A 27,361-nucleotide genomic window follows, 5' to 3' on the forward strand; every position below is an offset into this window, starting at 1 on the left:
ACCACCAAACTCAACTGGACAGACCACCGCTGCATCCACTTCTCCTTCGAGAAACCCACAAAAACCATCTCCCACAACAGATTCCACACCGCAGATGGAACAAGGCCACCGAAGACCAACTAATCACTACCCTCCCCCGAAACCCACCCATCGACACCACCGACACTGGCACAGCTGCCCGCAACCTCAGGCAATGGATCGATGACTGTGCAAACACTCTGTCCCCAATCAAAAATCCTTCCAACAGATGCACCAACAGAAAGGCCTTCTGGTTCACTGCCAACCTCCGAGAATCTAAGCAAACATGCCGAAGACTCAAAATTAAGTGGCGCCAAGATGAAACACTGGAGAACCACACAACGTTAAAAAACGCCATCTGCAGACACCACCAACTCTTCCGAACCACCAAGAGAACAGTCTTCAAATAATGCAACAACAACAACACACACAGCCACAAGGAGCTCTTCAACATTGTGAAGTAACTCTCCAACCCCAGCTCCATCGCCAATGACATCCTGCCATCACAAGACCTCTGCGACTCCCTAGCCACCTTCTTCCACCGCAAGATTGCAGACATCCATGACAGCTTCAGCACTCAGACTCCCGTCAACCACCGACACCACAGACTCACCACCCAACAGCCTCCTGCTCTCCTGGACCCACGTCAATGACAACAACACCATCGAAATCATGAACACCATCCACTCCTGGTCACCAGATGACCCCTAACCTCACCACATCTTCAACAAAGCAAGCTCCGTCATCGCACCCCAACTCCAGAAGATCATCAACAGTTGCTTCGAGTCCACCACCTTCCCGGAGAATTGGAAACACGCCGAGATCAATGCCCTCCTCAAGAAACCTAAGGCGGACCCAAAGGACCTCAAGAACTTCCAGCCCATCTCCCTGCTCCCCTTCCGGCAAAAATCATTGAGAAAATTGTCAACAAACAACTGACCCATTTCCTTGAGGAGATCAGCACTCTGGACCCTTCCCAATCTGGATTCCGCAGCAACCACAGCACCGAGACTGCCCTCATCGCCGCCAATGACAACATCAGAACCATACAGGACAGCGGCGAAACCGTGGCCCTCATCCTCCTGGACCTCTCAGCCGCGTTCAACACCCCCTCCCACCACATCCTACGCACACGCCTCAGCAATGCAGGAATCCATGACAGAGCCCTGGACTGGATCACCTCCTTTCTCACTGGCAGAACTCAGAGAGTCCACCTCCCTCCATTCCGATCTGAAACCAACAAAATCATCTGCGGCGTACCCTAGGGCTCGTCCCTCAGCCTGATCCTCTTCAACATCTACATGGCTCCACACGCTAACATCGCCCGATCCCACAACCACAACATCATCTCATATGCCGATGACATCCAGCTGATAATCTCCCTCACCAAGGACACCGCCAAGAGCAACCTACATGAAGGAGTGAAGTCCATCGCCGAATGGATAAAGAACATCTGCCGTAAACTGAATTCTGACAATAATGAGGTCCTCATCTTCGGCTCCACCCCCTCAGCATGGGGTGACTCCTGGCGGCCTGCCACTTTGAGAAACGCACCAATACACACTGATCACGCATGCAACCTGGGATTCATCCTGAACTCCTCACTATCTATGACCCAGCAAGTCAACGCAATCTCCTCCTTCTGCTTCAACCCCATCCGCAAGCTTCAAAAGATCTACAAATGGATCCCCACAGAAACCAGAAGAACTGTCATCCATGCCCTCGTAAGCAGCAAACTAGACTACGGCAATGCCCTCTACACAGGAACCATGTCCAAACTCCAGAAAAGGCTGCAATGCATCCAGAACTCCTCCGCACGCCTCATCCTGGACATCCCCCGCCACTGCCACATCACAGCACACCTGAGAGACCTGCATTGGTTCCCTGTCAACAAGAGATTCACCTTCAAACTCCTCACCCACTCTCACAAGGCACTGCACAACACCGGACCAGAATACCTCAACAGATGGCTCTCCTTCTACACCCCGACCCGACAGCTTCACTCCACCGACCTTGCCCTCGCCACGTCCCACGCATCAGCAGAACCACCGGTGGCAGATCCTTCTCACACCTCGCCGTCAAGATGTGGAACTCTCTTCCCACCCACCTACACCAGATCAAGGACCTCTTTACCTTCAGGAGACTTCTCAAGACTTGGCTGTTTGAGCAGTAGCAGCCCCCCTCAGGCCTTGAGACCCTCACTGGTGAGTAGTGCGCTCTACAAATTCCCTGATTGATTGATCGATTGAGTACAGGTATACAGCAGTACTGTGTAGTGCATGCAGGGTGAATGCGTGTACTGGGTGTGTTTATATCAGAGAGGAGTACATTACATTAGAGATGTAGTGCTGTGCAGTGTGTGTGCAGTGAAAGCATGTGCTTGTGAAAAGTATAATACATGAAGGGTGAAGAGTTGTGCAGCAAACACATGGTGAATGTGTGTGCCAGCAGTGTGTGTGTTTGCAAGTAGCATGCCATGGCACAATAAAAAAAGACTACAGTACTTCGCAGTGCATGTAAATTGAATGTGTGTGCTGAATGTATGTGTGCCTGCGGAGGCACAATATATGGAGATAACAGTACTCGGCAGTGTGTGTGCTGTATATATACACTGACTGCAAGTGTGCTTACAATGGTATGGTATCTGGAGGACACTGAGTTCTATTTTGGGAAACACAGGCCTGCATGGTGAAGGCATGAGGAGTAGAAGAATCACCCCAGACTGATTTGTGTATTGCTGTATTCATGTAAGCTGGGTGGGACACACAATGTAGAAGGGAGAGAGAGATTGATTCAGTGAGGAATCACAAGGCAGGGGCCTTGACACATCTCAGGAGGAAGATAGGGCTCCTAAGGGCATCATAAAGAGTAGGGCTGGGAGCCAAGGATTACCTTTTTGATGCACATATCACTATGGTTAACATCTAGGCATGACCTCTAGTCACTCCCATCGACTGTGAAGTGGGACTATCAGCTTTGGAGTCTCTCCTGCTGTGGCAGACAGCCTTTCAAAAGGAAGAGAGACAAGAGAAGGGTGTACGTCCAACAAAGAAGAACCCCAACATAAAATTTTAAAGTCTCAGACCCACAATCACATTTGGTGTATGGAAATGGACTATAAGAATGGGAGGGTAAGACCCCAAAAACTGTCTTCTGTCAAGCAGCCAGATGTGCTATGTGAGAAGGGGAAGGTCTGCAAGACTTCTGCCTGTGACCAGGACTGGGAGCCAAGGTTTGCTAGTCTCCCTGCTGCGTGAGGGGACATCACCAAAGGAAACCAAGATCACCTGATCTGGAGCTTTCAGAACCAGCACTTGCCTGCTTGTCGAGACCAGTGTGCCCTATGAGAGATTGGAGGGTGCTGGAGGAAGTGAGGTCCAGTTGGGAGTCCAACCGAGTGGACGTCTGGTACGAGGTGTGAGGAGACGGCTGCTGCACTGATTTGGTCATTGCCCATGTGTGGATTCTAGCTGGCAACCCGGTATGCCAAGATAGGGCTGCTGTAAATGTAACCATGAGCACTGTTGTGCAAAGTGCCTGTTGAGGTGACCCCATATGCCAGGAGGGGCTGCTGTGAAAGTGTTGCTGGAGAACAAATACAGAGGCTTGAGTAGAGCCTAGCAGTGACCCCGTACACCAGGAGGGGCTGCCGTGGTACAGACTACCATGTGTTGAGGGATGATGCATTGGCCGGTGGCGATATGGCAACCATGTATGCCAGGAGAGGCTGCCGCTATCAAGGATTGCTGAAGATTGGATTGTCACCTGAGAACTGTTAATAGTGTGAGCCGTGGGTCACCATCAAGCATCAAGCACTCTGCCCACATGAACTAAGGAGGATGTCATGAGTGCATCACCACATCACCGGGATGCCCGCTGGAAGCATCGGAATCCAATCTAACCCCCCATTGATATAATCAGACTTTCCATTCAGGAGTAGCACCGGAGCACCTCCGATCGAGGCAGAAGCAAGCTGGGCAAGCTCAGGAGAAAGTGTCCATGTGCAGAGTCCTGCCATGCCTCCCGCGTGCAGCTGACCTTTTCACCAGGATCGGAGCACTGTGAGTGCCTGCAGTCAAGGCTCTCGCAGTGACACTGCAAGCTTTCTCGCTGCTCGCTGGAGTCAGTAAGACTGTTTATGGGCCTATTGGGCCCCAGGGAGGCTCGCTGCTAAGAGCATTGTGGCACCAAGACACCATTGACTATTTTGCTAAGAGCTGAAGTGGACTCTTGGGTTCAGGCCTAATAGTGCGCATTCCCTCGATGCGGCCAATAGTAAATGGGGAATAACCCTATCACATTATGAAGAGTGGGTAGGACAATGGTTCATCAGTGAAACAATAGAGTCCCAACCCCAAGAGGAATGTTTTATTGTTCATGCATATCGTAATACCACTTTGAGTGAGTAGAGTTAGAAATAAAATTCTTCTTTTTAATACAAAAGAATTTGTAATAAAATACTTATTTTTCATATAAAAATAAGCATTTGACTGGACATTGATTTATTGACACCTCTGCGTGTTCTTTGAGTTGTGAGCCAAGTTCACTAACCTGTATTCACACTTGATTATAGCTACAACTGTGAGTCAAGTGCAGAAGAGGTACTTGGCTCAGTTGCTCTGGATCTCTAGTAGTTCGGGCCCCGGGACATAAGGAGTAAAATGCCTCATCTGCCATAGTTGGGCCCAGTGTCCCTTGCATACCCAGTGGCCCTCTGAAAGGGGTTCTGACAATCACGTACTGTTTACACATACTTACACTATGGCTCTGCCTAAGTATAAATAACACTATTAAGTCAAAACACTTTATGAAGCAGTGTTACTATTGTGTTAGTAGAGAAAGATAAGTTGTGCAATCAAAGTTGAAATCTTAGTTGACAAACAGTTCCTTAAGGGGGATATGTAGACCAGTGTAACAACAATTTGTCATAGTTAACTGATCCTCAAAGTTATTTGTGTCCCTGAGAATTTTTCACGGGAGGCAACAGTTTGAAAGTAGTGAAATCTGTAATAAGCTTGATTGAGGGCTACTATAGGAGGGGAGCTGCTCTTCCCTTCTCCACATTACCTGTTATGATGTAGCTGTTGTTGCTCGTTATCATCCGGAATGAGCGCTTGGTTTCAATCTCCATGGCGTAAATTGTGTAGTGGGTGATCAATCCATTGGGTTTCAGAGGCGGATCCCAAAAGAGTAGGATGGAAGTTGAGCTAATATTTTCATAGTTTATCTTCTCAACCGAACTTGGAACTTTAAAAGAATAAGTGAAAAAAAATCAGAACAGGATGCAGTTTTATAAAATATCTAAAAAATAGGTGCTTGCGTGTAAATTTCTCATGAAATGTTAATTATGGAAAATGTTACCTTCTTCACGAGTTCTAACTGTGATGCTGCTCGGTGGTCCCTCTCCAATAATGGTAAAAGCAGACACGCTGATTGTGTATTCAGTGAAAGCCACAAGATTCTTCACAGCATAGGACAGCTGCTCAGCTGAAATATTAAGGGCGTACTGTATACCCTCAGCTACTGCAAAACACAAATACACAAAATATGCGGTTTAGTTCAATATAATGTGTCATTCAAAACTGATTGTGAGCATTCTCTGCGTGTTAATTTAACAGTGTGGCTTTGTCTCTACTATTCACAAATCTCTAAACAACATAATTTACAAGTGTTTTATTGAATTTGTTTTAGCGCTATGACCATTTGCACATGTGAACTACCGTTTGGGGCATTGGGCATGTTGGTCCCCCAATTTAGAACTGGGGGAGCTGCGAACTACTGTAAACTGGTGACTCTCCAGTTCAGCCAAACCTACAAGTTGCCCAGGCACATTTAGAGGTAGGGAAACTGTGAGGTTTCCGTCCGCGGAACCTTAGATGGCACTGCTCTTGGAAACCTTTCACCAGTGGCCCATCTACCACAGGGCCGCAGCTTTGTGTATGTTGGAAGGCACGTTCAATTTCGGGGCCCTGAGTACATTTTTCATTGCCCGGTGCCGGGTCAGGGCATGCCAGACCGGGGCAGAAAAACGAAAACAATGCCGCAGATGAACAGGGAAAACTCTATGTGCGTTAACAACGTTTGTTCTTGCATTTCAGAAACAAAACATTACTTTATGGGCATTTGTTTTTGAACTAAAAAAACATATGAGTGGACTAACATGGCACGATCATGACCTTGGCAAACAAAAGTCAGTAAAATAGATTTTTTTTTTTTTTTTCAATTTACCAAAAGACATTGAAGGTTAAAATATGTCATGCAAAAACGGTAGAGGATCATTATGTTGGATATTTTATTGAAGAAAAAACAATCTGATAAATTTGGAGGGGTAAAATAAAAAGATTCTTTGGTTTCTGCCATTACAATCTATATCATTTACTGAGACTATGGACTTCTCATTAGAAGTCTATATATCCACATCATCGGAATCCACAAAGGACTTTGGGCCTGATTACGAGTGTGGTGGTCCTCTGCCACACTTGCGGTGGCTATCGGACCGCCCCGGTTGGCGGCAGTCCAACTGTCACAATATGAGGTTGGCAGGCATTCCAGCAAAGCTACCACCATCTCCCGACGGGCTGATGGCGGGTGCAGGTTGCAATCAGCCGGGCCGTACCTTACCTCAGCGCCACCCTGATTACAACCAGTTTCCTTACCAGCCTTTTCATGGCCATTTTACCGCCATGAAAAGGTTGGCAGAGAACAGGTGCAGGTGGCCACAAGGGTCTACTTCATTGCCTCTGCCATAGAATCCCCCTGCCCAGCACCCTCATAATGCACACTCTATCTGCTGGGCAGATAGTGTGTGCATTATGAGGGTGCTGGTGACCCCTGAGGGTGGCAGCATTGCCGCCAGCTCGATTACAAGCCAGAGACAATGCTGCCGCTACTTTCTCGCCAGGCTGACCGGTGTAAATCTTGGTTTCCGACGGTCAGCCCAGCGAGAAAGTCATAATGGGGGACGGCAGGGAGGTCGTCACTACAGTGGCGGCCACCCTGTCGGGGGTTTAGTAGACAGGTGTGCCCGTCTGCCAAACTCGTATTCAGGTCCTTTGTCTTCAGAAGTGTGTCTATTGAAAAAGAAGCAACAGAACAAATGTGTTGCAAATGTTGTGGAAGCAGCAGAACATGCTGTGGATCCAAAGTAAAGAGAGGTATCCCCAAAGGAAAGGGCTTCTGTGTAAGTTCTTCAAAGGGAATGCACAGCTCATCTATAAGTCACTTATGCAGAGGATCTGATGTTTGCATATATAAGGGAGAATCAGTAAGCTTTTGAATTAGTGAAATAAGACGACCAGAAGACAAATCTTTTTCCGCTCAAGAGGTCTTAGCTTTTTTAGGAAAATGGGAGTAAGGAGAATCATGAAAGGAGTGTCCTGTTAATATAAGATGCAACAATAGATGCCTCATCAGAAAACAAGGTAAGAAACCGTGAATACTAAATCTGAAAATTCTGAAGAGAATCTGGACCCCCTGGCATTGTGAATAGTAGATAGCACAATATGGATCCACATAATAGTATAATGTATGTGCGTCCACAACAACCAACTTAGAATGGTTTTTTTTTAATTTAAGAACATGCATTCAAAGCTGCCCACAGTCTTAGTGGGTGGGTAGGAGGTACTAGAGTGGAACAAGCTCAAGAAAAGACAAGGAAAGCCAACAAAGTAGGACAGTGCAAGTGTGATAGACAAGAAAGCTGTGCAATCATGAGTAAGAGGCTGACTTAAAGCCCACTCTAATGTGTTGCACTGATCACAATAGGTCAGGACAACCAGTTTCTAAGGCAACATTTATTCAGTGTGATGAGTGATGTGCTTTATACAAATGCTAGAGGTGGGAGAGGCAAAACATTAACAGGAAATGCTGACCCAGAGTTAAGCCATGGGTACTAGCCTGGTGCTAAAAGCCCATGCACAAGCCGAGCCTTGAAAAAATCAGCATGTAAATCAAGAAACATATATAATTGTAAAATTACAATAATATCCCTTCAAAAATAAAAAAAAGTATTTCCATAACATGGAGAAGTGTTTCACTTTCGTACAGCAGATTAAATTACAGCATTGACAATCATTTTGTAAAAGTGATAGCAATAGGTTTTAAACATGAATGTGGATGTATTCATGCCCTAGCCCTTACGGCAATATTAGTGTGCTAAAAGGTAAGCCAGTTGTCAAGTGTACTCTCTATAGGTGGCCTAGAATATTACATACAGAAAAACTACAATCTGTTACATATAGGAGGATCTGTGAAGGTGCTCTTATATGTGATAATCAAGAAAAAGTAGGTACAGTGGTAATTCATCTACTAGTCTCCTTTCCTCCCCTTATTTTACATCAGAGGTCACATGTTTGTGTTAATTCCTTGTGCATCTAAATAGAGTGTGAATTTCAGGCAGAAGCCATGTGAAAGTTTGATGCATTCTGGGCTTGAAGTTCCAAAATGACCTCCAGCAGAGCCATACCCAGAGATCTGGCTCGATCATTCAGTGAAATGCCCACCTTTAGTAAACAAAGAGTTTTGGATCAATCTTTAATGATGTTAAATGATTTCTAAAGCAAATATTTTCACAGGGTTCAGTGTGTGGCTGTGATCACAAAGCATGTTTTAACATGATATATGTGCATGGGACAGACTTATGTCAGAAATATCCTGGGTGTGTGGGATTGACCCAGGAATCTGGTATGTATACTAGCTGCATGAAGATGTTTTACCATATTATCCTTGTTCAAATATCGACCTGCAGTACATAATATTTTAGGAATCAATACTTTGACACACAAATTGCATTGAGAGGCAGACTATAAAGTGATTGTCTACAATATCTAAGGATATTGAAATTAGTTGGGGACAGTAAAACATTCAAGCCTCAGTCATTTAGTGATCAGACATACATAAGTTGAGAACTGGAGTGTAAGTGTTAAGAAGCTCAATAACCATGCCTGTCTCTATACTTCACAGTCCTTTTTGGTGTTTTCTTTGTCTGAGCTGCCTCTGAATTTGATGGAAGGGCCCCGTCCATTATGACCAATTCTGGGACTGGTGTCTCCTGCATTTTATCTGATTCAAGCAAAGAGAATAACACCCTATTAATTACCTTTGTGTGAGCTTCTAACAGCTTATGTGTTTCAGCCACTATGTGGCCGTGACCGACAGTGAAAAGGGGCTACACATTATCAGGAATGAGAAATGTCACTGATGTGTCAGCAGATATTAGAACATTGGAAGTTGGCAGCTCCATTGAAAACAATGGAGTGCTGCGGGCTTTTACTGGCCGGTAAAAGCCCGCAGCGCCAACATTCCAATGGGCTTTGTTCACAGCAGCAGCTGTGAACAAAGCCTCACGGAGCCCGAGGGGATTCTAATCCCCTCGGGCTCCGTGAGCAATTTGTTTTTTTTAAGAGAACATTCTGCCCTGAGTGGCAGAATGTTCTAATAGCCTTAGAACCCGCCGTAGCGGGCTCTACCTGCTATTAAAGGCCCTTTCCCTTGTTAAATGCCCTCGCCTTCGGCTCGGGCATTTAACTCGGGAGCGGGCCTTTAATAGCCGGTAGAGCCCGCTACGGCGGGTTCTAAGCCTATATTAAAAATTGTAGAAATACAATAGCTTGTCAACACACTCACTTTCTGATCCTAAAAAGATTAGATTAAAATTTTACTTTTTGTTGGAACTGGCCCTCTCTGCAGGGTCACCCCCAAACATTTTGTGTTTTTTCCCTTCACTTTTTGCTGAAATCACTTTTAGTTGGCCTTAGGACTCTGTACACTTTATCCCTGCCAACCAATGTTAGAGTGTCTGTGTTCTCTCTCTAAAACATTGCTTGGTTGGCATCTACCTATTTGGCATGTTTAATTTACTTATAGGTCCGTAGTAAAGTGCACTACTTGTGCCCAGGGCCTGTAATTAAATGCTACTAGTGGGCCTCCAGCACTGCTTGTGCCACCCACTTAATTAGCCCCTTAAAGCATGTCCTAAACCTGCTATTGAAGTCTAAATGCAGTGTTACACTGCCATGTTGACTTGGCATTTAAAACCCCTTTTATTACATATAAGTTACCCCTAACGTAGGCTCTAGGTAGCCCATAGAACAGGGTGCTGTGTACTTTCAGGGAGGACATCTACTTTTAGGTTTTACATGTCCTTGTAGTGAAAAACGTGTATCCTCTCATAGGATAACATTGGGGATTCCCTATTACATTTAATAAGCTGTAAGTCCTAATTGACAAGGGCTGGATCTGTCATGTTTGGTACCTATGGAATTGTGATGATAAATTCTCTTTAGTGGCAAAGTCAAATGTATAATTACAATTTTGAAAATGCCACTTTTAGAAAGTTGGCATTTTCCTGCTATTTACCCTATGTGCCTGCAGCCTGTCTCCAGTACACGGCTGGGTTGGGTGACAGCTGGGCTTTGTGCATTCCCTCTAGACAGCCACACACAAAGGGAGCTTAGGTGTGACCTGATGGGCCTTGATAGGCCATCAGGAAAGGATGTGAGAGAGACAGGAGCTGGCCACAGCCTCACACTTACACCTGAATAGTTTGTGTCCTGCCCCACACAAAGGGCTGTATAACCCCCTGTAGTGAGTCTGGAGCCAGGTCAGGAAGGGAGGACCTATGAGCACTTCAAAGCCTTCTTCGAAGTGTTTCCACTTCAAAGGTACCACTGAATATAAAAACAGGACTTCTGACTCTACCCACTCAGTACACTTTTGGACCTGTGGATACTCTGCCAAGGAGGACTTCTGTGCTGCTACAAGGACTGCTACTCTGCTGAACTGCTGCCCTGGAAGAACTGCTTTCTTGCTATGCTGACCTGCTCCTTACCTGGGTGAGAACAAGTGGACCCACATCACTTGAACCCGACACCCATAGTGACTCCAAGAGCCAGCTGACTGGTCTCCTGTTTTCAGAAGTCGCAGGGACTTAAAAGACTTCCAACTCATCTGCTACAGCACTCTGCCATCTATGAGTCTTGCCCTGCTAAGTGGTGCCCATACAGTCCCTTGGAAGTGGGTATAAAGTGCTGCTCAAGCAAGAGTCCCTCCATCTACGCTGTTGCTTTGCATGGAACTGGTGCATCTCCATCGACGCATCGCTGCTGCAAGGCTCGACTGCATCGCATTGCATCACCAACGGATGTCACATCGCCTCTGTTTCTGATGTATCTCTAGCTTTGACCGGTTCAGAGCTGACACATCACTCCCATCCTAAGGAATGACGCATTGTCTCCTCTGCTCTAAGCATATTCGTCGAGGCAAATAAGGTACTTTGCAGCGGGCCAAGGCTGGTCCTGTATCCGAACCACACTCCATCATGTTTGGCCTGAACTTTCAGATTTTACCCGGTCTAGCGTCAATAGGTAGCCGAAGTTGACACTTTATGCTTTTAAGCACTACATTTCAGTTTATTCTTTAAAAAGTCATAATTCTGGGTTCTACTTATTGGATTTTCTTTCATTTTGATCTTGCTTTATTTAATAAATTTAGCTCTATTTTTCTAACCAAATGTGGGATCTTTCTGTGTGGTGTTTTCACTGTTTTGCTGTTTAAAATGAGATGTATGACGGAGCCATGCATGCCATTACCACGCAAGCCTTTACCACACATCCAGGGTCATCGGTAAAGGTATATGTGTGGGAATAACTTAGGTGGTAAAGGCAATGCATGGTAAACGCATTACATGGTAATGGATGTATGGCAAAGGTATTGCGTGGTAACTGTCTCATTGTAAATGTTGTTTCCTTTTGAAGTGTTGCACAAATACTTTACACGTTGCCTCTTAAGTTAAGCCTGACTGCTCTGTGCCAAGCTACCAGGGAGTCAGCACAGGTAAATTTAGGGTGTGTTTGTCACTTACCCTGACTAGGATTGTAGTTCCTGCTTGGACAGGCTGCAAACCTCTGCCAACCAGTAACTCAACTTCTAACACTTGCAATAAAGTATGGTAACTTAGAAATCTTTACTCAGTCTTGTCACTAAATGGAAGAATGGGAGTTTTAGGTATGTAGTTGTAGATTGATGACCAATATTTTTTTTTGCCAGGCGCCTTTCATGTCATAAGGAATAGTTTTGGTACCCCACTGCGAAACAATGTTGATTTGTTTCAAGAACAGGAAGGACGTTACATATGAAACATATAAACATAAGGACAATTCAACAATATCCATCACAATTTAAATCTAAGTTATTTACTGATAATTCTCATGCGCAGGCAACTTGATTTGACGCTCCAAATTGTACGTTACCCTACTAGTTTATTTCTCTGCCATTATTTATCCAGCTGCTCAATAAGTGTTTTTCTTTTAGAAGCCAGTCACATTATGACAGTATAGCCTCTCATGTCCAATAAATACCTCTTACTCATTGAGCGTGTCAGCTCTCCCAAATAAAACAATATGGTTATCCCTTCTTGTCATCCCAGAAGGGGATGGTTCATAATAGTCACATTGTTTTAAGGATGTTTTTGACCAGCTTTTATCTCATTTAGTACAAGGAAGTAGAGTTCTCCTTCTTTCCACACAACAACACTTGAGGCTATAATAGAGATATCTATAGGCGGGGCGCACAGTGATTCCTGGGGGCGGGGCAGCTCGAAAGGGGGGTGCGGGGAATTTTAATAACGGTTGTTATTCCTCTCTCCCTCGTAGTCATACAGTAGTCTCAGCAGCAGGCAGGCACAGGCTCCCAGCCTGTCATGCAGCCAATCCTGATGTTGCTCAAAGCAGCGTCAGGATTGACTGGGAGCGCCCATCCAGGGTGCTCCCAGGCAGACTGGGAGCCTATACAGGCTCTCTACAGCCCAGCAACCCCGCCCGAGACGGCTGGCCAAACACACATGCGCTCTGAGGGGAGTGCACAGTGCACTCCCCTCTGCTCGTCACCCCCAAAGCCCCAACCCCTTCACAAGGAAAGGATAATAAACACAGTTAATTATCCTTTCCTTGTGAAAGGGTTTGCAGCGGTTGCTGCTGGCAGGGGGCGACACTCCTCCGCCCTTATGGAGGAGCCGCCACTGGATATCTATTCTTATTTAATTGCAGTGGGTGGCAACCAGACGAACTCCTTACTCCAAATCCCTCCATTCTATTGAACAGCATAAACGCAGTCACCAAACTCTCAAGAATTTGATATATTTCTTAGCTAGATGCAAAACAAAATATCAGACTGAAAAAGCTCAAGTCGTCTACAACATGTACCTTTTGCTTACAGGCATTACTGTTCAGTTAAATTTATCGAAATACACCACTCATACTTGTGGAAATATAGAATATTGTTGACATTATAGGTTACGCTTTCATCACAATAGTTAAAATTAGAAAAGAGACAAAAATATTGAAATCCCAAAAATGAGTCCTCAAGATGTCCAGGCAAAGATGGACAAACACATCTAAAATGTAAAGGGTTCAAAAATGATACACTTGATTTTGAGGCACGTGAGAGTCTTCATCAGGATCCAAAAAACTCTAGAATTAATGGCTCTGAATGCAGTTAAGTTATAAAGTATTTATTTAATTTCGCCATTTCTTCACCTTTTGCTGTTTACCTACCACCTACTTTGGGACAATTGGTCTCCCCAGCATGCTGCCCGTATGCTATCCTAGCTCGGAATGCCCTTTGTCCCTTCACATCAGGTACTTGCCCGACAGAAAGCTGACCAAGACAAGTAAACTAAATCTTGTCGCTGGTTGGCAGTCCAAATACCCTGAGTGGATTCAATTAGTACTGGCGATCTATTGCAAGCACGTAAATCAAGCAAATACAATGTGGCTGAAACGACCTGACAAATAATACTTCTAAAAGACTGCAGAGTGACATTTTGAAATCGTATACTGACTGGAAATTAAACATAGTGAAAATGTCAGTTTTGCCACGTATTGAACTGAATGAGTAATTTTATAAAAGTCCCACTAAGGATTAATTATCTTCAGATAAACCCCAAGTTTAGAACCCTGGAGTGGGTGCTGGAGGGAGGGGTGGTGGTATCGAGAAACGAAGGACAAAGAGATAGCTGCAGTATTTCCTCCTAGCACTGAAGAGACACTGTGCACAAATCATAAGGCTGTCGTGAGACTGACTATAAGAACAACCTCCTATCTGGAGAAAAGTGAAATACAGTGATGATAGGTGGGTGGCCGGTTTAGTCAGATGTTCGCATCGGACAGCAGCCTCCATGGTGGTCAAACGCGTCGGCTTACAATTTCCACACTCATTAGAAGACAGGCTCCAGCGGCAAAGCGAGGAAAATGGGAGAACGTACAGTGCAGAAAAAATGTGATTTATGTCTGGAAATAGTCTGTTTGTTCAGATGAGGACATGTTGATGTTCTTTGACTCCGGAGGACTGTGGACATTTTATAGAAAGGTGTCATCTTTACAAAAGCATGGCAGGAAAAACGTCAGGTGTATTTCAAATGTCATTGCAATAAGAGTCCACGCTTCCGCAGGATGACCCACTCAGGATGTGTCCCACATCATGGAGATGGCCTTGCATCTCGCTCAGAAAAGGATGACACAGTGAAATAATGAATGTGCTATCGTTTACAGTACGAATGATTGCGTGTTCTTTCACACCCTTTAAATTTGAGTTGAGGTACTTGAAGGGAACATAATTCAGAGGTTATTTTTTCCCAAAAAAGTGTGTTTAGCTCAATTCATCTGAAAATGTTAAAACCAACACATTCTCATCACATTGACTCATAAATTGGCTATGTACTCCTGCAACGCCAAATGGCTCTTTACCACGAATGTCTGATACCTCTGATATGAGGCTCAGCCTCCCCTTCAATGAGATGCACTCATGGCTCTCCTTGACCCCTCGAACAACTCTTCTGCTTCAGGTGGGATCAAAGGTACACCACTCCACGGTGGCATAAAACATGTCGCACTTAGGAGTTTATTTGCACTTCCTGAAGTTCTGTAACAAGTACATGCTCCAGGACAAATGGAATTCCCTACTTTGAGTGCATAAACGTATTTTATGCAAGTGAAAGGCCTTCCCTTAGGGACTCCACAGGTGCCTGCCTGGGGCACACACTTTCGCTATTACATAGGGGGGCACAGTGTGTGGCTCATTCTAATAATCCGCAGATAATGTGCTTACAGTAGCCTCACGAGACGAGCCAAGGTGAATGATCACAGAGGCCCATGAACTTCTTACCTGCCTGTGCAAATTTGCTGAACAATGTTGGGCGTTTGCGCTACTAGATGATTCTGTAGTTCTTATTGACTTGTCTCTTTTCACACACAATAAAATCAAAGGCAAAATTCACATTGAGCCAACCATCTGTACAATAATTGTTTCACTCCAAACACGAACACATTTTTAGATTAAGTTATCCCTGTTATGCAACCACCACACACCAAATTACTCCGATGTACTCTAATCAGTTTATTATGCTGCCTGGGTGTTCTTATAATGAGCCGACGATTGGTTTAATAGTCTGGGTTTTCAAAAACGGAGTTTACTGAAAGTCATCTGGATACAACAGATCTAACATTAATTTGAATGGGTCTTTATCAGTGTATTTGAATTAGGAAATAAACTAGTCACACAAATCATTTGTTTATTTTAAAACAATTGACGCTCAGTGGCCCTCCATGAAAAAGAAAAATGTATTTAAATCCGATTTCCATCCATTTCGCCGTAAACGCAGTTTACATAGTGATGTAAAATTGATTGACTCACCCAATGTTACTGCACTACAGATAAAATAGATAAAATAAAACTGTGCCATTGAGGAAACAAACTGCCTCCCATTGTCATATGCATATGCATAATAACTCCTAAAAGGACAGCCATATGCTTTTAATAAAAAAAATGAATTAAATGAATTAAAAAAAGTTAATTGTTGCACATAATGTAATACAACAAAGTGGGAAGCGTATTCAGATGCGGTTTAGCAAGTCTTGTTCGGATGTAAAATACATTACAGAAAAATGTGATTCTTACTGACTCAAAAAATGTTTTATCACTATTGAACTACTGTAACTGGAAGACATAGTTTAAATATAAGATGATAATCATGCTGCTAGTTTTACCACGTGATTTTGCACAGGTTTCTCCATGAGTTATTTACAGTCTGTTTTCGAGTTTTCCAGATGACAATAGTTCCAAGAGCAACGTGGTATCAAAAAACGGACTCTCTTGCTACTCACAGCCAGGTACCAGCGAGGTGATAATACTTATTTAAATTATCTCTTACAATTTGAACCTGCTATCAGAAGGTAGGGCCGCATGATTAAGGTAAATGTACTATTTCGACAATGGCGCACTCTATACTATATATTTGAAATGCACAGTTTTGGACTAGGATATAAACAAGCATTTTCAATGCAACAGGGCTCGCATTTGTTTGAGTTAGAGCTATAACCGGACTTTTCTTGACACAAATTAAAAGAAAAAAAAATACAGCGCAATCGCGCTATGTAAAATGCAGCGCGATCGCGCAGAAATTGAAAATGTAAAAACGGAGTGCGATCGCACTATGTAAACCCCTGCGCGATCGCGCTGCGGGGAAAATAAACAGATAAAGTAGTCCGGAAATCCGGGCTGAAAACATCGAGCCTCGAATGGTTTCAGTACTTTACCGGTGTGGGTAGATGGGCTAAACACCGGAAAAGGCATGACGTATGCATGCCTTCAACAAATGAAAACAAGCAGATTTTAAAGGGCAAGCCCATGAACCAATGAAAGTGACTGACGTGACCTGGGCGTGGTTTCAAGCCTAAAGAGAGATTACATCATGGACGGAGCGCTTTGCGCTTGCCCATAAAAAGCACTTTCCAAGATGAGTACAGACTTGTACAGATTTCAATCACAAACTGTTATTCATTAGAGGAAAGAGGCACTTACCAAGGGACAATGTCTGTGAATCTGACACAGGCCTGGCATTGTGGATGGGAATACCTACATTAAAACGGGCGTTCGTCAATATTAACATTAAGTCCAAAACATACAAGTTGTTTGCAGAATCTTGGGAGACCTTTATCGGAGAAAAGACTGGAAACTGGAGGGACTGGAGTAGACTATAACTTGCTAAATGTATTCCCACGCATTGAAAAATAATAGACAATTCTATTCAGTTTGCTATTTGTATGGTGATGAGAATATATCAGTGGTGCCTCTAGAAATTATTTTTTTGGGGCACGCAAAGGGTCTAGATAAAACTGGAGGGGCAACCTACGATGGTTAAATTCCAGAGTGAGAGTGTGTTTGTGTGTGTATTCACCGAATAAAAGGCCTGTAAATTGCCACTTATGGTGCACACAGGATGCGCTCTATAAGTCATGCCCCTGTCATGTTTTTCTCTATGTAGGTAGCCTTTGTTTATTCACGCAGCTGGCTAAATTGTGTACTGAGCATGTGACTAAACCATGACTATATATGTATATATATCCAACCAAACGCGTCACCTCCATGCGTACAGTACAAACGCTTTAAAGACAACGTACCGCGGCACGAGTCCACACAGCGTCTTTATTTTGACCGCATGTAGCAGCAACAAGAACTACCCAACGTGTTTCGGAGCCTTCGCTCCTTGCTCACGGGTTCAAGTGATTCTAATACATTTCCTCTTCTTAACTTTTGTAAGGTAAACTTCAATGTACTAACTAACATAAATATATATATAGGTCAAGGGGGTATAAAGACAAAAGGTGCTTCAACTTTTGTATCTCAGGTACCACAAAAACAGCTAAATGCATTTACACAAAATTTAGTAGGATTAGACATTATGGTGCACTATTTGTGGCTGCAGTATTTTTGCAACATTTTGCAATATTTCACAGAATTACCATGGTACATAGCCAATGACAAACCATTATCTGATTGGCTAATAACGGCCTTTACAATAGTTAAAGGCTGCCATGTTGTTATTAGGTACACCTTTTCTTGTGTCCTGTGGTTCACCCTGAGTTGTAGATAAGTATTATGTTTGATATTTTTCCCCTACCTATACTTTACTAAAGTGGTAATAGGTAGGGAAAAATATTTCCAAGTTTCTAAATATTTAAAAAACAAGTACAGTGTAACGCAGTGCTACCTGGGGCGTGACACAGTATGAAAAAAAAGAAATCTTAAAAAATTACAAATACACTATAGTACCCTATATTTTATAAATATAGGTGGTCATTCTGACCCTGGCGGTCTTTGACCGCCAGGGCGGAGGACCGCGGGAGCACCGCCGACAGGCCGGCGGTGCTCCAATGGGGATTCCGACCGCGGCGGTAAAGCCGCGGTCGGACCGGCACCACTGGCGGGGTCCCGCCAGTGTACCGCGGCCCCATTGAATCCTCCGCGGCGGCGCAGCTTGCTGCACCGCCGCGGGGATTCCGACCCCCCCTACCGCCATCCAGATCCCGGCGGTCGGACCGCCGAGATCCGGATGGCGGTAGGGGGGGTCGCAGGGCCCCTGGGGGCCCCTGCAGTGCCCATGCCACTGGCATGGGCATTGCAGGGGCCCCCGTAAGAGGGCCCCTACATGTATTTCACTGTCTGCTGCGCAGACAGTGAAATACGCGACGGGTGCAACTGCACCCGTCGCACAGCTTCCACTCCGCCGGCTCGATTCCGAGCCGGCTTCATCGTGGAAGCCTCTTTCCCGCTGGGCTGGCTGGCGGTCTGAAGGCGACCGCCCGCCAGCCCAGCGGGAAAGTCAGAATTACCGCCGCGGTCTTTCGACCGCGGAACGGTAACCTGACGGCGGGACTTTGGCGGGCGGCCTCCGCCGCCCGCCAAGGTCAGAATGAGGGCCATAGTGTCCTACAGCGTATGTTACATTTTTAACAAACTTAAATCTTCAGTAAAGAGCCTATAGATTACTGCGGTAATACCGACAAACTACTTTAATTTTTATTTTTTTTAAATGTGCAGTTCCCCCTGAACTGCTGTAAAAATATACAGAACATTATAAATGCATTTCTCTATCTGTTAACACTTTAATAAAGTGGCTCTAAGTAGGGCACAGCAATAAAACCTGCTACCTACTTAGGTCTAAGATGCTAACCGAGAACGGAGTAAAACACAGAACGCCAAATGTCATTCAAACAACATGGTTGCCTTTTACCTTTAGTAAACACAGCCATTAGCAAATCACATACTGGCTTACATTGGGTGTGTATCTGGTATACCGAAAACTTACCACAGTATACCACAGCACAATCTATAACTAAGTATTACAAATTATAACTTTAAAACTACTTACACTATTCGCACATGCTAGCAAAAATTATCATTTACACCGAATAATATATTGTTCTGCCATATTATATTTACATCTGTTAGCACACTTTCATGCTACATCTGTTCCAATTACCAGATGCCACTGTACACCACTACAGTCCATGCCACTCCACTGTATGGTATTACACTCTATGCCACTCTACTTTATGCTAATCCATCACTACACTGTGCACTATTACACTCTATGCCACTCCATTTTATAACACTCCAGTGTACACCAATATACAGTACACCCTTTCACTCTACGCTACTCCATTGTACCATAGTCCTCTGTACGCAAGTCCACTCTACGCTATTCTACTCTATGCCACAAAAATTTACACCACTGCACTCTACGACAGTCCGCTGCATGCTATCACACTGCACATCACTCCAATCTACAGCACTACACTCTATGTCACTCTACTCTATGTCAAGTCACTCTACCATAGTACACTCTACGCCATTCCATTGTAAGACAATCCACTCTATGCCACTCTACATATGGCACTCCAGTCTATGTAACTACACTGTACACCAGCAACATTCAAAATATTTCCACTCTACACCATACATTCTACTGTAAGCTACTCCACTGTATGCCTCTCAACTCTATACCACTACACTCTATGCTATTCAACTGTACGCCAATCCACTCTACAACACTCCACTCTACACCTCTCCAGACTACGCTATTACACTGTAAGCCGCTACACTCTATCCCAATACACTGTACCCCACTCCATTCTACAAGACTACACTCTATTGTATTCCATTTTACAACACTCCACTATATTCCACTACACTGTACTCACTCTCCTCTATGCTGATCCACTGTACACCACTCCACTCTACACTGTTATACTCTATGCCTCTCCACACCATTACGCCACTCCAGTGTACGCTATCCTATTGTATGTCACTCCAGTATATGCCACTCCACAACACTTCACTGTACACCACTCCACTCTATGCCACTCCACTCTACTCTATGCCATTCCACTGACTGCCACTCAACTCTAACACACTCCAGTGCACGCTACTGCACTGTACACAACTCCACTCTTAGCACCAAAATATTCCTAAGGGGATGATTTGTTTTGCAATATTTCAAATGTGGTTAACATAACATAACATAACATGATACTCCAGTCTGCGCCACTCCACAGTACGCTACTACACTATACGCCAATACACACTACACTATTTCACTGTACCCAACTCCACTGTATGACACTCCATTCTATGCTATTTGCCTCCATGCCACTCTACGCCACTCCAATATACGCTATTACATGGCACTCCACTGTATGCCAATCCAGTGTACGCCACCCTATTCTACCACACTCCACTCTACACCACTCTAATCTATGCCACTTCACTCTTTGCCATTCCAGTCCACAACACTGCACGGTACACAACTTCACTTTACAACAATCTACTGTATGCTATTGCACTGTACATCATTCCATTCTACGCTATGCCACTGTATGCCACTCTACTCTACTCCAATCCACTCTACCCTACTACACTCTACCTTATTCCACTGTACAACATTCCATTCAACACCACTCTACTGTGCGCTATTGTACTATATGCCACTCCACTCTGTGGCACTATACTATACACCAGTAACCCCCAACGTTATTCCACTCTACACAACTCCACTGTACGCTACTCCACTGTAGCCAATCAACGCCTCTCCATCCCACTCAACTCTAAGCCACTACACTCGGCGGTATTCAATAGTACACCACTCCACTCTAGAACACTCCACTCTACACCACTCCACAGTACGCTATTACACTGTACATCACTACAGTCTACCCCACTACATGATACCCTGCTTCATTTTACAACACTCCAATGTATGGTATTCTACTGTACAACACTCCACTCTATGCCGCTCCACTATACATCACTCCCATCTACACCACTCCGGTCGATGCTATTCCACTCTACTGTACGCTATTTCACTCTATGCCACTCCACTCTATGCCACTTCACTGTGCCCCACTCCACTGTACACTATTCCATTGAATGCCACTCAAGTGTACAGCACTCCACTCTAAGGCACTCTACTATACGCTATTACACTGTACATCGCTACACTGTACCTCACTTCACTGTACACAGTCAACTCTAGAGTACTCCACTGTATGCCACTCTACTCTACACTATCCCACTGTATGCCAGTCCACTCCAACACACGCCACTGTACACCACTGCACTCTGCACTACTTCAATGTATGCCAATCCACTCTGCACTATTTCACTGTACACAAGTCCACTGTACCGCACTGCACTCTATTTTATTCCACTCTAAGTCACTCCACCTTACGCCACTTTAATATACGATAAATCACTCTACGCCACCCCACTCTATGACACTACATTCTACAACTCTGAACTCTACCCCACTACACTCTATGGGCCAGATGTAGCAAAGGGTTTTTCCCATTCTTTATGAATGGGAAAATGTGTTCGTACATATGGCCCTATGCCACTCCAGTCTAAGCCAGTAGACTCTATGCTAGTCTCCTCTACATTACTCCACTCAACACTATTTCAGTGTACGTGACACCACTCTCACCACTACACTGTATGCTATTCCACGTTACACCACTCCACACCACCCCACTTTACGGTATTCAACTCTATGCCACTACACTCTATGACACTCCACTGTACAACACTCTACTATACACTATTCTATTTTACACCACTCCGCTCTACACCACTCCACTCTACACTACTGTAGTATATGCTAGTACACTGTACTTCACTCCACTGCATTACACTCCTCTCTACGCCACTTCACTTTAAGCTGCTCCATTGTATGTTATTACATGCTACCACAATACACTTTATGCAATTCAACTCAATTGTACGGTATTCTACTGTATGCCACTCCCCTTTATGCCACTCGACAACACTCCGATCTATGATAGTCTACTCCACTGTACCACATTCCACTCTATCCACCCTACGACACTATACTCAACAACAGTACACTTTACAACAACACTCTCCTCTTCTGTACTATACCACACTCCACTGAACACTCCACTCAATGTCAGTAAACTACAATTTCAAAGGAATTCTTATTAAAAATAAAAAACAATGAAGAAAACAAACATTAAATCTTTGTTATTGTTAGGAAAAATATATTTATTGTTTCTATGTAAAACAAACTTAACATGCACAAACATTAAACATTATTCAGTTATAGTTATACCTTTAATTTATAAATGATGCATCACATTTACATTTATATAACATAGTTATTATTTAGCTCCAAACAAAAGTACACAAAAATGTAAATTTCTAAACTTATTACGCAACACCTTCAGTTTTTTTATAAGTTGCCCACTTTCAAAAACACAGTGTACACAACTCAATAGACACACTACAATCAATATAAATCTATATATATTCACTGAACACTGAAAAAACAAAGGGTACAGGGATGTTATAGTTAGGCACACATTTTAAATGTACAAAATCATAGAAATTCACAAGTTATAATTAGAGTTAGCTCAAGTAAATATAACTTGTGCCCTAAGGTAACTATAACTCGCCCCCTTGCCATGCACAGTTTTTTCATTAAAAATGTTACTGCAAATACTACAGTGATGTTATCAATGATGTTATCAAAGATATCATGAGTGCTGTAATTTGTGGGGTAATCAGCAGTGCCTGGTGACGGAGTGAGTTATAGTTACCTTAGGGCACGAGTTATGGTTCTTGAGATAACTCTAACTATAACTGATGAATTTCTATGGTTTTGTACATTTAAAATGTGAGACTAACTATAACGTCTCTGTAACCTTTGGTTTCTTAAGTGAACTTCTGTTTTTTTTTTTTTTTTTTTTAATTCTATTTCCTAACTATAAAGTCTTTGTAACCTTTGTTTTTTTTCAGTGAATTGTAATTTTTTTTTTAACATATGGTAATTTTCATTACTATACATTAATCCAACCACTACCACGCATGGCCTCTGGCCGTGCAAGGCAGAGGTTGGCCTCAGGGTGAGGCCATCCCCTTATAAGCACCCAACCTTGCACCATGCATGGCCTCCCCCATATGCAGCAGAGGTTGCCTGCAAAGCTTGGCCTGCAGCCAGACACTATAGCAACCCCCACCTAGTCCCCCAAGCCCATGCTGTGCATGGCCCTTTGGCCATGCGTGATGGGAGTTGGCCGTGGCCTCTCTGGGTGGGAGAATAGGTGTGAGAGGGTGTATCTGGGGGTGAGAGTGGCTGTGAGAGTGTCTGGGTGTGAGAGTGCATACATCAGTGTTTTAGTGGGTGTGTCAGTGTGTGCATGGGTCTGTGAGTGGGTGCATGAGGGTATGAGTGGGTCTATGAGTAGGTGAGTGAAAGTCTGAGTGGGTCTGTGAGTGGGTGAATAACTGTCTGAGGGGATCTGTGAGTGGGTGGGTGAGGGTCTGACTGGGGCTGTGAGTGGGTGCACAAGGGTCTCAGTGGGTCTGTGAGTGGGTGCATAAGTGTCTGACGGGGTGTGTCAGTGGGAGTAAGCTAATGAAATAGGGAGATAGAGAGTAAGAGGAAGAGAGATAAAGAGCTTTTTAGGTTTTGATGTATGATATACTGAGAATTAGATATTTCTGCACAATTTGTAAAGAAAAGTGTATTTGTCATTTAAAAAGTGCAAGATCACCTTTCAGTATAAGCCTTAAACATTTTCATCAACAACAAAAAAAAAAAGGACGGAAATGACCAGGAATAGACTTGGACATAAACTTGCAATGCTCAGGTTGAAGGTTTGTGACTTTCACATTTGAGTTATTCATTTTTTTCTTTCAATGTACTTTTTTATAGCCTTTTATGGGAAGTGAGGGACCCCGGGGTGATCCTCAAGGCGTCACCCGTGGTCCCTGACAATTATTTTATTTATTTTATTATATGGTCTTTAAGGGCTATCTGGGAATGTGGGGGGAGCCTCAAGGCCTCCCCGGGCTCCCTGATGATTTTTTTTATTTATTTGATTATATGCCCTTTACAGGATATCTGGGACCATGGGGGGAGCCTCTAGGCCACCCCTGCGGTCCCACCCCATTTAAAAAAACAATTCTTGCCCTTTACGGGGGGGGAGCCTCAAGGCCTCCCCTGATGCCCCATTGCTCCAGCAACCAAGGAACTGCTTAAAGTAGCAGCTCTGTGGTTGCTGGGGCAATGCTTTTTATCTCAGTTTACTGTATGCACATCTGCATGCAAGGAAAAGAGATGAAGAAAACTCAGCTTTCTAAAAGTGGAACCTGTTTCACAGGTCTCGCTGTCAGAGAGCAGAGTGTTTGATGTGGCTTTGCTGTAGCTGTCAAAGCTGCAGCCAAACCACAGCAAACAGCTATGTCCCAGGGTGGGCACCCCAGGACATAACAGGAGCCCGCCCTGGGGAGTGATGGTCACCAGGGTCATCAAGGCCATCTGTGGCTCCTAGAGGGGGTTCCCTCCAACAACAAGAGCCCCAGGGAGGTGGTGGTCCCCTGGGCTAAGAGGGTCCAAAATGGACCCCCTATGATTATTTTTAATGTAGCCCCGGGGAGGTAGTGATCCCCAGGGCTGTGGGGGGGCACACAGCCCCCCGCATTAATTCTGGTTAAAGCCAATGTGGCCTCCCTGCATCCAAATAAGTGGAAGCCCCAGGGAGGTGGTGGTCCCTGGGGCTGTGGGGTAGGCCAGCAGCCCCCCCCCCCTCTCCCACAGAATTAAAACAATTTGCCTGGGAAGGTGGTGATCCCAGGGAGCGGGCCCCCTGCACATATTTTCAGCATCGCCCCGGGGAGGTGGTGGTCCCCGGGGCTGTAGGATAGGCTGACAGGGCTTTCACAAAGAGTTTAAAACAATTCCCCATGGAGGTGGTGGTCCTCGGGGTGCAGGGGGGCTGCGTGTCCCATGCACATATTTTCAGCATCACTTCGGGGAGGTAGCAGTCCCCAGGGCTAAGAGGGGGCCGGGAGCTCCCCACCCCGTTACTTTAAAACAATGCCCCTGGGACTTGACCCACCCAGTGGCTTAAAAAAAACAAAGCATGAGAGTCCATGCTTTTTCTCAAAAACATTTCAGTGGATCCACGGATCTACCTTGAGTCCTGTCAAACTTTTTTAATAAAATGCTTTTTAGCCCAGGGTGGGGAGTCCCTCTGGGACCCAGCCATCAGATCTATTGGTCAGAGTGTCTATACCTTGGCCCCTTTTCTTTCTTTTTTTTCATTTTTATCTGGGACTCGAGTCCCAACATGGCTGCCAACACTTCCTTGTTGAAGTGTTGGCAGCCAATCAGATCTCAGCACAAGATCGGGAGGGGTCCCAAATCAGATTTGTCAGAAAGGCAACTGTTTGTCCAGAAATAACTCTTTTTGTTATTTTGTGTAAATACAGTCAGTACTTTTTGAAAAATTAAAGAAAAGCCAAATTTGTATATGTAGGGACGCAAAGGTTCTGCAAACCCTCTCTATCTTTTGCTGAGAACTGATTGGCAGACAACACTTCAACAAGGAAGTGTTGGCAGCCATGCTGAAGCCGAGTCCCAGAAAAAAAGATTAAAAAGAAGGAAATGGGCCAAGGTAGGTACACCCTGGCCCCTTAGCTCTGGTGCTGGGGACACAGAGGGGACCCCCACCCCTCAAAAGCAAAAAAGCATTAAAAAAGAATTGTGGCTGCAGTCGCAACGGATCCACAGATCCGATGAAATTTTTTAAAAAACAAGGGCAGGATCCTCTTGTTAAATTAAGCTCTGGGTTGGGCCAGGTGCTGGGGGCATTTACATTTTGAATGTGAGGGCCACCGCCTGTCCAGGGCTGACATCGAATTGAATTGTATTGACACAGCCCCAGGGACCGGCAACTCCCTGGGGCTACCATGGAATTAAATGCCAGGGCCCTGGGGACTATGGGTTATCTCAAGTAACTATAACTCGTGCCCTAAGCTAACTATAACTCACACCCTCACCATGCACTGCTAATTACCCCTCAAATTATGGCACACATGACATATTTTAAAAAATCATTGATAATATCAATGTAATATTTGCAGTAATAGTTTTGCCGAAAAAACTGCATGGTAAGGGCGCAAGTTATAGGTACTTTAGAGTACAAGTTATAGTTACTTGAGCTAACTCTAACAGGTGAATATCTATGGTTTTGTACATTTAAAATATGAGCCAAACTATAACATCCCAGTATCCTTTATACACATATATGTGTAAATATATATATATGTGTGTAAATATATATATATATATGTAAATATATGTGTATAATCTATCAATCAATCACAGATATTTGTAGAGTGCGAACTTGTCACCCCGGGGGTCTCCAGGTGCTGTGGGGAATCCGCGAGACTTGGCTGGCTGGTGATGGAGGTCAAAAAGCCATGTCTTGAGCTGTGTTCTGAAGTCTTCTAGGGAGGGGGAGGTGTGAGGTGGAGGTTGTTCCAGGACTTGGCAGCAAGGTGGGAGAAAGAGTGGCCTCCAAAGCGTTCCAAACTGATACGGGGGACGTAGGCCAGGGTGAAGTTGGCTGAGCAGAGCTCTCTGGTAGGTCAGTGGAATGTGATTTGTTTGTTGATATAGGTGAGACCGGAGTCATGGAGGGCCTTGTAGGTGTGTGTGTGAGGAGCTTGAGGTGGCACCTTTGCTGGGTGGGGAGCCAGTGGAGAGCCCTGTGGTGGGGAGAGATGCTGATTCTTCTGGGGAGGTCAGGAAGGAGGATGAGTCTCGTTGCCGCGTTCTGGACAGTCTGGAGGTGGTTCAAGAGCTGCTTCATGGTTCCAGTGTAGAGTGCGTTGCCTTAGTAGAGGTGGCTGGAGATAAGGTCTTCCTGGTCATGATGGGGATCCATTAGAAGATCTTGGTGAGCATGCTGAGTATGTGGAAGCAGGAAGAGGAAGACAATGTTGATCTGTTGTTTCATGGTGAGTTGTGTGTCCAAGATGATGCCGAGGATGGAACAGGGGGGAGGGGGGATAGAGTGACGGGCCTCCATGTGTTGTCCCAGGGGGAGGGCTTGTTCCCGAAGATGAGGATCTATGTCTTGTCAGAATTTAGATGAGGCAGTTGGTCCTCATCCAGATGGCAACCTCAGTCACGGTATTTTGGAAG

General features: G+C 44.6%; 1 protein-coding gene across 1 annotated transcript in view; it reads right to left on the reverse strand.

The window, feature by feature from the left end:
* The window catches only part of PTPRQ (protein tyrosine phosphatase receptor type Q), a 1,423,303-nt gene that overhangs the window by 659,744 nt on the left and 736,198 nt on the right, over positions 1-27,361 (reverse strand). The window contains exons 25-26 of the mRNA XM_069227528.1: positions 5,380-5,541; positions 5,086-5,265 (exon numbers count right to left, since the gene is read on the reverse strand). Of these exons, the coding sequence (XP_069083629.1) occupies positions 5,086-5,265; positions 5,380-5,541 (342 nt within the window). The remainder of the gene's footprint in view (positions 1-5,085; positions 5,266-5,379; positions 5,542-27,361) is intronic.

This window comes from Pleurodeles waltl, chromosome 4_1 (assembly GCF_031143425.1).
Source record: "Pleurodeles waltl isolate 20211129_DDA chromosome 4_1, aPleWal1.hap1.20221129, whole genome shotgun sequence".
NCBI classification, from domain to species: Eukaryota; Metazoa; Chordata; class Amphibia; order Caudata; family Salamandridae; genus Pleurodeles; species Pleurodeles waltl.